This window comes from Nanorana parkeri, unplaced genomic scaffold, assembly GCF_000935625.1.
Source record: "Nanorana parkeri isolate BGI_ZX_2015 unplaced genomic scaffold, ASM93562v1 scaffold566, whole genome shotgun sequence".
Taxonomy (NCBI): domain Eukaryota; kingdom Metazoa; phylum Chordata; class Amphibia; order Anura; family Dicroglossidae; genus Nanorana; species Nanorana parkeri.
This window is the reverse complement of record NW_017306834.1, coordinates 647,492-658,756: the sequence shown is the minus strand read 5'-3', so window position 1 is coordinate 658,756 and position 11,265 is coordinate 647,492. Positions and strand designations below refer to the sequence as shown.

Genomic DNA, 11,265 nt, shown 5'->3' with positions numbered 1-11,265 from the left:
AACTGACGACATATTACATTCAAAGTGCTTAGGAATAGCAGCCCTTTATAAATAGGGATGTGCCGATACTAGTATCTAGTATACCGATACCGAGTGTTCGCCCAAATGCTCCAATACTTGCCCCCGATACCGGAACTTCCGGTCACATGGAGATCTGCAAGACTGAAGGCTAGATTCGGGTTCAGCTTTGACAACATACATTCCCCAGAATACAATGTGTGCTTTAGTGGGCCTTTAATAGGTGCTCTGAATTCAAGTAAGAGTTGGTGACAGGTACACTTAAAAGGTGCACGTTAAAGGTACACGTGGACAACAGATGGTTGTTGGCTGCTCTATTTCATGTTGGGTTATCTCTGCCGTAGCTCCCCTGAGATAAGGTCGGTTCTGGAGAGTTTTGCTTGGGGCATAGACATACACCCTTAGATGGTGTGGGTGGCACGGCTATGAGGCATGTGTCTATTAAAAGAAAAATGTGCACAGGAGATGAACACTATCTTGTGAACTGTTGCCACCTATATAAGCCTTTTATTTTGCATTTAATAGTGGGCAGTTACCCACACGGTATCCATGGCATTTGACAAACGTGATGATTAACCGATTAATCGAACCTAATAATCGGCTAACTAATCGATTTTTAAAATAATCGTTAGCTGCAGCTCTAGTGAGCGCTAAACAATTATAATGCTGATCAGAAGAGACTGTTAGAAAAACATCTCAGAATTGCAGACGAAGGTGGTTAAATGTTGGAATCCCAAGCTGGGTCAATTCCAAGGCCACGATATTCAGGAAACCACTAGAAGGAAGAGGATCCTTTTTTAAAAATTGTTTTATTCCACAACACGATCCAAAAATTTCACAGAAAAAAGAAAAAGGGCGTAATATTTCAAATCACTCCAAAAGAGTGGAAGAAACAAGGAAAAATACCAATTTCATTATATATACTGTACATATAAACCATATCTAACCCCAATAAAGTGCTTAACAATTAATCCATTTTAAAATTATTATACAATTCATCCAAAACTACTACTTCATAAAAATATATAGTAAAATAGCCTTTATAATCTTGTATCTGAAATATATAGGAATTATAACACTACTCATATTTAAACAATCCTCTTCCTATAGTATCATTATTAACTACTAGTCAAGTGCCTTTCAATCAAAAATATTCAATAACGTGAATCATTAATCATCAGTTTTATATTTCCTTCATATATTCAATCACTGATTCATAATTATATAAAAAGAAAGGGTGTATCGTACGTGTCTGAATGTGATCACAAAACCAAAAATCCCCTTTAATTCTATAAATAGTGTCATCCTTCCTTCTCTCTCCCCTCCCTTCTTCCCAGAAGGAGGATCTTTAGAGCTGTAGATATATTACAGTAATTAAATTATCTAAAAAGTTACTTTGAAGGGCCCGTCCACCGAAAACCAATATTTCATTGTTGATGTTGAAGAGTTAAACCACCTCATATTTCTTTTTATGTGCAAGGGACTCTATTGGTGAGATCTCTCTGCTCTGAGGTCCCAGGCCTGCACAGGTACTGTGCTCAATTTAAGACTCTTCATCTTTGCTGGATTTTTAACATATTTTATATTATGGAGAATGTAACAGGAGTAGCTGGAGCACACAAATGCGGGTGGGAATAGCCAATAAAGTAGGAATAGCCAAATCTACCTAGCTGTTGAAAAGTATGCAATAAATAAACTATCCAGCTGGGTCAGCCCACCAAACTCTATCCCTAAAAAATGAACTTTTAATGGACTGACCCTTTAAAGGAGAACTATGAGGTGAGTGATTTTCTCTCATCCTCATAGTAAGAGCCGACTTGTGACAAAGAAGCTGTCAAACGTCGGATCTATTGATCGGGAAAAGAGCAGAAACCTGCCACCGATCTGCTGACTTCACAATCATCTCCCTGCAGTGAGCATTGACTGTCAGTCACCTCTTCCTGCAGGGATTCCTCCCCTACTGCTTAGTGGAGGAACAAATGGGGTAGGGGCGGGCACAGCTGGCTCCGCCTCTAGATAGGCCAGAGCCGCTTTCACTCACGCAGCTGGGTGGACCTCAACAGTATTGTCGGGATCCTTCCCGGCTGCTGCGCTCTCAGTATATTGTGGGCAATAGGCCGCTATATACTGAGCTTTGGGTCACAGGAGGAGGTTAGTATATGTCCTCCCGTGACCCTAAAGAGAACTATGGGGAAAAACACTTACCCCATTGTTCTCTTTTAAGGAAAACAGTAATAATGCAAAAATCACTGCATGGCCAAAAAAAAAAGTCGCCACCTTGATTTAGCTAAGCCAATAGGTAAACTTCAACTGGATAATTACTACAGTGATTAATATGTTTCTTATGTTTTGCCCCCCCAAATGAGATTAGCTGTCTCCCTGAATATAGTGAATGACCAGGTTTTTCCATCAATGGTTTTTTTTCTTCCCTGATGGCACATCGAACATATTCCAAGATGACAATGCCAGGATTCATCGGGCTCAGATTGTGAAAGAGAGGTCCAGGGAGCATGAGACATCATTGTCACACATGGATTGGCCACCACAGAGTCCAGACCTTAACCCCATTGAGAATCTTTGGGGTGTGCTGGAGAAGACTTTACGCAGTGGTCCGACTCTCCCATCATCACTACAAGATCTTGGTGAAATTTTAATGCAACTCTGGATGGAAATAAATGTTGCGACATTGCATAAGCTTATCGAAACGATGCCACAGAGAATGTGTGCCGCAATCAAAGCTAAAGGCGGTCCAGCGAAATATTAGAGTGCAAGATTTGTTTTTGGCCAGGCAGTGTATGTGTTTTGTTGACCTGTACTATATTTTCTTTTTATGATGGCATTGTTTTCTTGTTATTAATTGTAGACATGTATTCTGTCCTTGCAGGGAACACAAATAGAATTCCATATCGGGGCCCTTTTAGGAATTTCTACAATGGCAGGTAAGATAGCAATAGCATTGTTTGTTCTGTTCTACAGATGGATGTCTATATTTCGCAAAAATAAGTTACATTTGTTTGGCAAATTAAGTTTTGGCAAAAATTGATACACAAAAAAAAAGTTACATTTCAGATACATGCAGAGAGCACAACCTACCACTCCTCTTTGTCAGTGATTTGGAGATTCTGGAACACACAGAAAACCTGATAAAATAGGCAGAACTGGATGTTTGAGTGTGATCGGTGATGAAAGAGAGAAATATACAGCTTAAACTGCAGGAAGTACACTAGAAAGTTTGAGGACCCCTGCTTTAGGGTGTTGAATTGACATTGCCTTGTTGCATTGTTGAATTGACATAATTACATTTGATAAGCTTCAAGGACACCAGAAGTCACCACTCCAATTCCACCTCCGGCTGCTAATCAATGCATGTACCGGGTACAGGCCACAGTGTGCTCCCACTCCTCAAACGATACTTCTGCAATCAGCTGCACAAGACCGGTATCCATAAAATCCAAATTTATTGTAAATTCCATACAGGATCCAAGATTTAACATGTACAGCATATACACCACCACAAAATCACTCCCTCTGGAGGCGCTGGAGTGGGAGAGATCCTTTGGTGGTGTATATGCTCTACATGTTAAATCTTGGACCCTGTATGGAATTTACTACATTACATTTGATAAGCTTGATACATAGTTGTATACACATCAGAACAGAGCTCATCAATACTTTTACTGGACTTGGGGCTTTGCGGAGAAAGAAAACCGCTTTTTCTAGAATGGTGAGGAACAATTCCTTCGATCTGTCAAGGATTACTGCGACAAGGCACTGGAGACAGTAGTACAGCAGATGCTGGATAGCAGTTATAAATGAATCATTGTCTGATCTACGTTCTCACACTCTGGTGGCTGTGTTCTCTACTGAGATGACGGTCACATAAATCTAATCTCTCAAAGCAGAACTTGGTGCGTAGCAGGCTAAACTTGTGAAAATTCAGTTTTCATCCTTATAAGCAGGAAGACATTAGAAGACTATAGATGTGTCTTAGCTGTGATGTTGTCACCTCATAAAATGGATTGGTTACCAAAAACAATGGTTTAAAGGACCACTAAACCTGAAACAATGTGTGGTTTATGAGAACCAGCTACTTATGATATTTGCAAATATCACAACATTTCAGGATTTGTCAGAACTGAAAAACAAAGATAAGTCAACACAAAGGGAAGATATCATCAAACTGCCATACCAAATTAGACTCGGGCCAATTTTATACTTGAACCAGACCTCGATAGCAAAAAAAAAGTTCTTGCTGCCTGTGTCCCCACTGGGGAACATTTTTCTCTCTGCATTTCAAACGTGGGTGTAGTAAACCTTAAAGAAGAGTTAGGGGCTGCATTTGAGGCTCTTGGAATTAAACTGGTTGCCTACTGCCAGCCTACACAACACGTGAGCATAAAGAGTGAAATACTGCTCATAATGTGTTTTTTATGCTATTGTGTAATACTGGAATTGTATTCTTTTTTTGCATCTGAAATGCATAACTCTGGTTCATCTAATTCATTGTATTAATCTTCTCTTTTTCATGATGTATGTAATCTTGTATTGCTTCTGTCCTTTTCAGCTGCTGCTCTAGGAAACCTGGTTTCAGATCTTGCAGGCCTTGGGTATGTTTCTTTAATACATAAGTCACACAATAATTGTGCTATTGAATGCTGCTGCTAAGGACAATAATCTGTAAATAAGCGAGACATAGTATGCACTTTGGTTTACATGAAAAATCTAAGAAGCTTGTTCTTTATCATCCGTTGAGGGACACAGGAAGTCTTGGACTGTTGGGTTGTACTGCCATGCCTACAGGAGATGTTGGGCACTGGTATCAAAAAGCTTTTGGCCAGCACAGGGTAGACCCACCAACAACCATCATGTCACATTTTTTTGCTAGTGTCCTCAGGAGAGTGGTTGTTTTCTTCAGTTCTTCTGTTCTCTGTTTGGAAGATTTTTCTGCAATCAAAAGCTGCTGGTAGATGCATGCTGGATAAATGAAATCCGGGAACTTTCTTCATTACGCCAGTCAGTACTGGTAAACTCATCCCAGATATTTAAAATCATGGACGTTTCCCTGGTCAGCCGAATGCAGGCTTTTTGCGTTTTCTATACTGGTGTTCTCTCTGTGAAGTTATTGCACTCTTATTGGTGGCAAGGTCAGCCCAGTATTTGCCTGGGAATTCCTTGTTGAGTGTTGGGACCATAAATAAAGAAAATAGGATGTTTATACTCTGAAAAACATCCATTACTTTGAGTCCATTGAGGGACACAGTTCCTTCCCCTGTTTATTTTCTTGCTCTCGTACTACCTAGCTGCAAAACTAAAGCATGATGGTTGTAAGTGGGTTATCATTTGGTGACCAACAGCTTTCTTTGTTGCCAGTGTCCCTTTCTCCTGTAGGCAGGGTGGTATAACCCGACAGTCTAACAATTCTAAGAACTCCTGTGTCCCTCAATGGACTCCAAGAAAAGGATTTTATTCTAAGTATAAAAATCTTATAGTCCAATTCAAATTAGAACATTGATTTCAAATAAGGAGATTTTAAATATATTGCCAAGTGTATGCTCCGCTTTTCTGCTGTGCAGTGAGAGAAAATGGCAAGCGGCTTGTCCACATAAGAGATGCTGGTAGGAGGTGCATTTAGGTCTGTCTGCCTGCAAAGTGAACGTTTAATAAAAGATCAGGCCTTCAGTTTAGACCTTCAGATATTTTAGGTATACTACCTTAAAAAAAATGTTCAATCCAAACATAAGCAAGTTTGGAATTTAAAGAGGACCTGAACAGTGGAAGTTGTGCCCAATCGTTCCCCATTACTGATTTAATTATGCCTTATTCTGCACTGTGTCTCTATGTAGAGACAGCCGTCTTGGCAGGTGAGCAGTGCTTTGCTTGCTTATGTCAGGACTAGTGATGGGCTCTGGCGTGTTCGCAAGCGCCTCGTGCCGAGCCCGCCGGGAAGTTTTCAGCGCGCAGGGCCAATCACAGGCACTGAGACATTTCCCGATCTCTGCAGCTGCGGATCGGGAATATGTCTCAGTGCCTGTGATTGGCACGAGGCGCTAGCGAACACGCCCGAGCCCATCACTAGTCAGGACTGCCACTCTGATGATTGGTGGGAGAGTCAAAACCTAACCTGGTACAGTGCTCTGCTACTACAATCAAAACATAAGGAAATTAAAATGTATATCATGTAAACAGTGCGAAGTTACGCTTCCACTACATCTTGTTGAATGACAGTGGTCGCCTGTGGGCCACTGAAGCTTTATTTTTGTGTTTGCATATTCTACGTTGCAGCTACCTTGTGACATATACTTGCATGGTGTTAATAAGATGCTGCTTATTAACCGACTGCACAATAGCTTTTGTTCTTTGTCATCTACCTTCCACCTGTTCTCTCTAAGGTTGATTTAATAAAGATGTTGAAACTCTTCACTAAAAATAAGTGTGTGAATATTCACTTCAATTATCCAACCATGTGAAAAGCATCTTCATGTGATTGGATATTCATGCTTATTCATACATATTTGGTGTGAATATTCACACAGATTTTTAATAATGGTTTTTAACTTCTTTAATTAATCAGCCCATTTGTCTTACTGGTTGGCTGACTTCTAAAAGTGCTAAAAATAAATTCTCTTTTCCAGGCTGGCCGGTTATGTGGAAGCAATATCCTCACGGTTGGGTTTGCCAAGCCCTGACTTGTCACCTAAGCAAGCAGATATGTGGCAGACGCGTGTTAGTGCACACTTGGTAGGTGGAATGTGATCCTGTCCTTCCAATTTTGTGGCTAGATGTCCCTATAAGCCCACAATGAGGAGCATCTGGGCACAATGTATTGTCACATTATTATTCATTCTGAAATCACAGCCACGGTTTTTTAAGTGTGTGTGTGTATGTATGTATGTGTATGTATGTATGTATATATTTGAGATCAGTCCTGGGTACTCTTCATGCAGTTCATCTATGCAGTATTGTGCTGCAAGCCCTGGCATATGTGGTGACACATCAGTAACACCACCCTGTGTTCATGACAGCCCAGGCTCAAAAGAAGTAGGTCGAATGATGCTGGCTGTCATTCGGCCCACTAGAGGGGCCACAATGGACCTCGTAGTGGTGAGTCTGCTGGGGAACTGCATCAGAAAGGAGGTGTGCATTGCCCTGAGACTGCTGCTGGTTGCAGCCATCTTGGATGTAATGACAGTCTCCGGTGGCACTCTATAGTTTCCCCCTTTTGCTCTTCCCCTGTCTGCTACATAAAAGGTAATATAAGGAGGGGAAGAGGAGCTGGACCAGCACCAATTAGACATGCACAGAAGAAGAGAGGGTTATGATGTCACAGGAAGGCTGGGAAACTGGGGGTACTCGGGCTCAAAAAAAGTTTGCCATCACTGCCCTAGCAAAACCAGACCGGCGAGATCTCCTACTCGTTACGTCCCGTCCGGTGACTTGTCGGTAGGAGATTTGGACGAGATGGTGCTAGTGCGTGTACGCTAGCCGTGGCAGTTTCAGAATCTTTGCTGATTTCTCAAGTTCCCATCAGTGCGCCTGCGCGGCTTCACAATCCTCCGTAGTTGGCTGCCTTTGCTTTGCAATCGGAGAGTGTCTTCTGCTAACAGATTTCATGTTGGGCGCAGGCGCAGTAATGCCAATTGGAGAACGTGATACTGCTCTTGGGTGACTGCACAGGGGCACTGATGCGAATTGGAGAACTTGACGACGATTCTGACACTGCCTCTGCTGGCGCACCTGCAGTAGCGCCTTCTCATTGAAATCTCCTACTGGCAAGCCCCTGGATGTGACATAATGAGCTGATCTTGAAGTGTTGGCTGCTTTGATAGAACACCGGGATGGTCGGGCCTATTTTCAGGCGCAGGCCTGGAGCAGGAGCTATGTAAATCCGGACCTGGGCTCGTGTGCCAGTAGAGAGGGCCCCGCGTTCCTGCTGTGGCATGCGTGCCATAGGTTCAGAACCGCTGTGCTAGGGAATTGGCTTTAAAAGTTAAAAAAAATGTATGGAAAGGAGAAGTACTCCAAGTAAGCATTTAAAATCGTATTTGTCCTGTGCTTTTGGTTCAATTTTTTAAGAGGAGAGTCACTTTTAAATTATGACTACTACATAATGTTACCGATGATTGGGGTCCCACCTGTAAGAAGTTTTAGTCATTTACAGTTTATGGATTCTAAGCACTAATGATAATCTATACACATTGCTTGCAAAGCAAACAAAAACCTAATTATTACCCGTTCTAAGTTCCCTTATCCTAAAACATTTCAGCGCGTAGACAAGACTCCAAAAATTGATTTTGCCTTTTTTCAGAGTCAACTGCAGCTAAAATCAGAGCTGTAAATGCCATTTAAAAACCAAATGTAAATGCCAGCTGATTAATAGATCCTGAGGGACTGTGACGCAAATCAATATCTGAGGAAAACATAGTTATCCCTTTATCTACAGGCAGGCCTACATACTAAACAGTGACAAACTGTATATTATACACCAAGCATGTAATCCATACGGAACATGCCATTAGACTAATCTGTTGCACACAATGATAGCTTGTATTGTTTATGATCCGTGTTGCCAGCAGGCGTATAATAGATGTCAAGATTGTGCAGCAAGACTTGTTGTCGATCTGTTTCTCCTCAGAAGTATGCATTATTTACAGCGCTGGGACTCATGGAGGAAGCTGCAATGCCAGCACATTAGTGTTCTGTCCTGGGATGTGAGGACACTGATGGGATGTAAGAGCAAGTATAACATATTCACTGCTGGAACTGGAGGCCCATGGGTATTGGTGGTGGTAGTGGTCTACTTATCAGCACTGAGCATTGGATACAAGTATTTGTGTCCCAGAGTTCTGAACAAATAAAACACACATGCTGTATGTATACATTCTGTGTGTTTACCGTTTAAATAAAAAAGGGAGTGCATGATGGATTAATACATATTACATTATGTTCAGGAATGGAATAAAACATTTTCTATTTTTTTTTTTTCAAACAAACTTTATTCAGTTTTTTGGCTACCCCCCTGGTCATTGCTGTCATGACCATTTGCCAGGTGCATGTTCTGGACTCATCTGATGTCTATTTCAGACATAAGGTCCTTTAGGCGCCTCTTTGACGCAACTAGCCCCCAGTTGTATCCTTTTGTTTGTGAGCCTATTAGCGTTTTGTTTGCTGTGTTGCCCACCCCTCAGGTGGAATGCTTTGGGATGTCTCTAGAAATCCTTTTGACCCTTTCTGTCAATCAACGATAAAGGAAACAGGATTTTTGACTTACCATAAAATCCTTCTCATGGAGTAAGGAGCACAGGTCTAGGGCTGCAACAACTAATCGACTAAATCGATAATTATCTATGATGAGAATAGTTGGCAACTATTCTCATCATCGATTAGTTGGTTGGGGAAGGAGAGTTTTTTTTAATACCGGCACAACCAATCGTTTTGTTGAAAAAATAATTGAGCAACTAATCGATTATTAAAATAATCGTTGGCTGCAGTCCTACACAGGTCCTAACCCTCTTTCTTATTATCATTCCTACTACTGATTTTGCACAAAACTGAGGCATGATGGGAGTGGAAGTAGTTCTGCTGGTGTGCAAGTTTTTTGGGAGGTTTTTGCCATTGTCTAATTCTCAAGTCAAGATAACCCAGTTGCCTTCTAACCGTGTGCCCCTTGATGAACTCTAATATAAAAGGATTGTATGGCAAGTCAAATATCCTGTTTTTGGATTTACATACATTTTAATGGTAGGCCCATTTAAATCTCCAGTCGTACTTTGCCGGAAAAGCAGAAGGTACAGCGAAAACTTATATATGGAAGTTGTCCTGTGTAATTGTTTTTAATTGATCTCCAACAGCAATAGAAAGCCTCAGCCCCAGCATATGCTGCACAGAGAACCACTACTATGCAAATGAGCAACAGTCTCTCTGCCGCAGCCTGACACTCACCCAACTGGGTCACAGCTAGACTCCTCCAATCAGCAGGGAACGTGAGCTTTGCTGATCGGAGAGCTCTATCTGTGACTCTGCGGAAGGGGGAGGGGGGAATAAATGTGCTGGACTTCTGCAGTGAGACCACTGCTCAGTTAAAAACTGCTGAACTAAAAATGCGTTTAACATGACTTTTAACCATAATCTTAATGCATATGGGCTGCTGACCAAAAGATGAACCATAATGCAACCATTATGTAAACTACTTCTTTGTGTTTACCTGCAGGGCAAAGCAATAGGTGTGGCCATCGGCTGCATTTTAGGAATGTTCCCCTTGTTCTTCTTATCCGCGGAGGATGAGGAGAAAGCCAAGAAGAAGAAATAACCTTTTGTATTGCTCTAATACTGTACCTGAGCAGAGTCTGCAGCTGCCACATCTACCGCCATCGGAGAGGAAAAATTACTACGATTTCTACCCCGGGAACAAAACTCCATGCAGCATGATCCCCGACTCCTTCATGTACTCTTTTCTTAGTTTTCTACAGCGCACAACTGACAGACTCGACATACGTCATCTGTTTCCCAGCACTGGGAAGAAGTCAGAACTTACCCTGCAGCAGGTCCTCTTGTTTGTGGACCCACCGCTAGAAAGTGGCTAAGGTCCGCTCTCTGTGCTGTGACATCAGACACTAATGTGGGCGAGGGGGCTGGGACTTTCAACCTTTCAGCTGCCGAGGGGCTACAAGTCCCAGTATGTTATGGCATGCTAATTCTTGTAGTTCCTTATTAATTGGAGGGTTTTAGATTCCCCACGCCTGCACTCAACATTTACTACTTATACAAAGCAAAATGATGTATTAAAACTGAAATAAAATTATAGTAATAAATTGGTTCCCAGTTTTGGATGGCTGCTTGTGGGTTGGACCACCCGCTAGCTTTTATCTCTTGGGGGCTCTAGGATCTAGTTCCCTGCTCCTCCCACCCTCTGCAGCCACTACAAGGGATGTAATAACCTGTCCCCTTGGATTTTTTCTTTTTAGTAAGGACAGTGTAGATTGGGGTAGTGAGACAGTCAGGAGGTTGATAGATATCAGAAGGACAACACTACCATTGAAGCCCCTGATTGGCAAAAAAAAACTAGTGGCCAATGTATCCCATCAGAAGCTGCCTTTTTAGATGTAAATTCAGTTCAGTAAAACTACCCAGGAGATGTTTAAGCTCCAAGAAACACGAGATTGACATTTTGCTTAGTTTCCATCTTTGCATCCGATTAAATACAGGGTGCTGCAGGTCACGTGGTTGATATCATGCTGCGGAATGCAATTA

General features: G+C 41.8%; 1 protein-coding gene across 1 annotated transcript in view; it reads left to right on the top strand.

Annotated features, from left to right (window-relative positions):
- TMEM65 (transmembrane protein 65) overlaps positions 1-10,515 on the top strand; it is a 90,266-nt gene extending 79,751 nt beyond the window's left edge. Inside the window, exons 4-7 of the mRNA XM_018562218.1 lie at positions 2,903-2,957; positions 4,583-4,625; positions 6,651-6,756; positions 10,226-10,515. Coding sequence (XP_018417720.1) covers positions 2,903-2,957; positions 4,583-4,625; positions 6,651-6,756; positions 10,226-10,324 — 303 coding nt within the window. The 3' untranslated portion in view covers positions 10,325-10,515. The remainder of the gene's footprint in view (positions 1-2,902; positions 2,958-4,582; positions 4,626-6,650; positions 6,757-10,225) is intronic.
- The last annotated feature ends 750 nt before the right edge of the window (positions 10,516-11,265 follow it).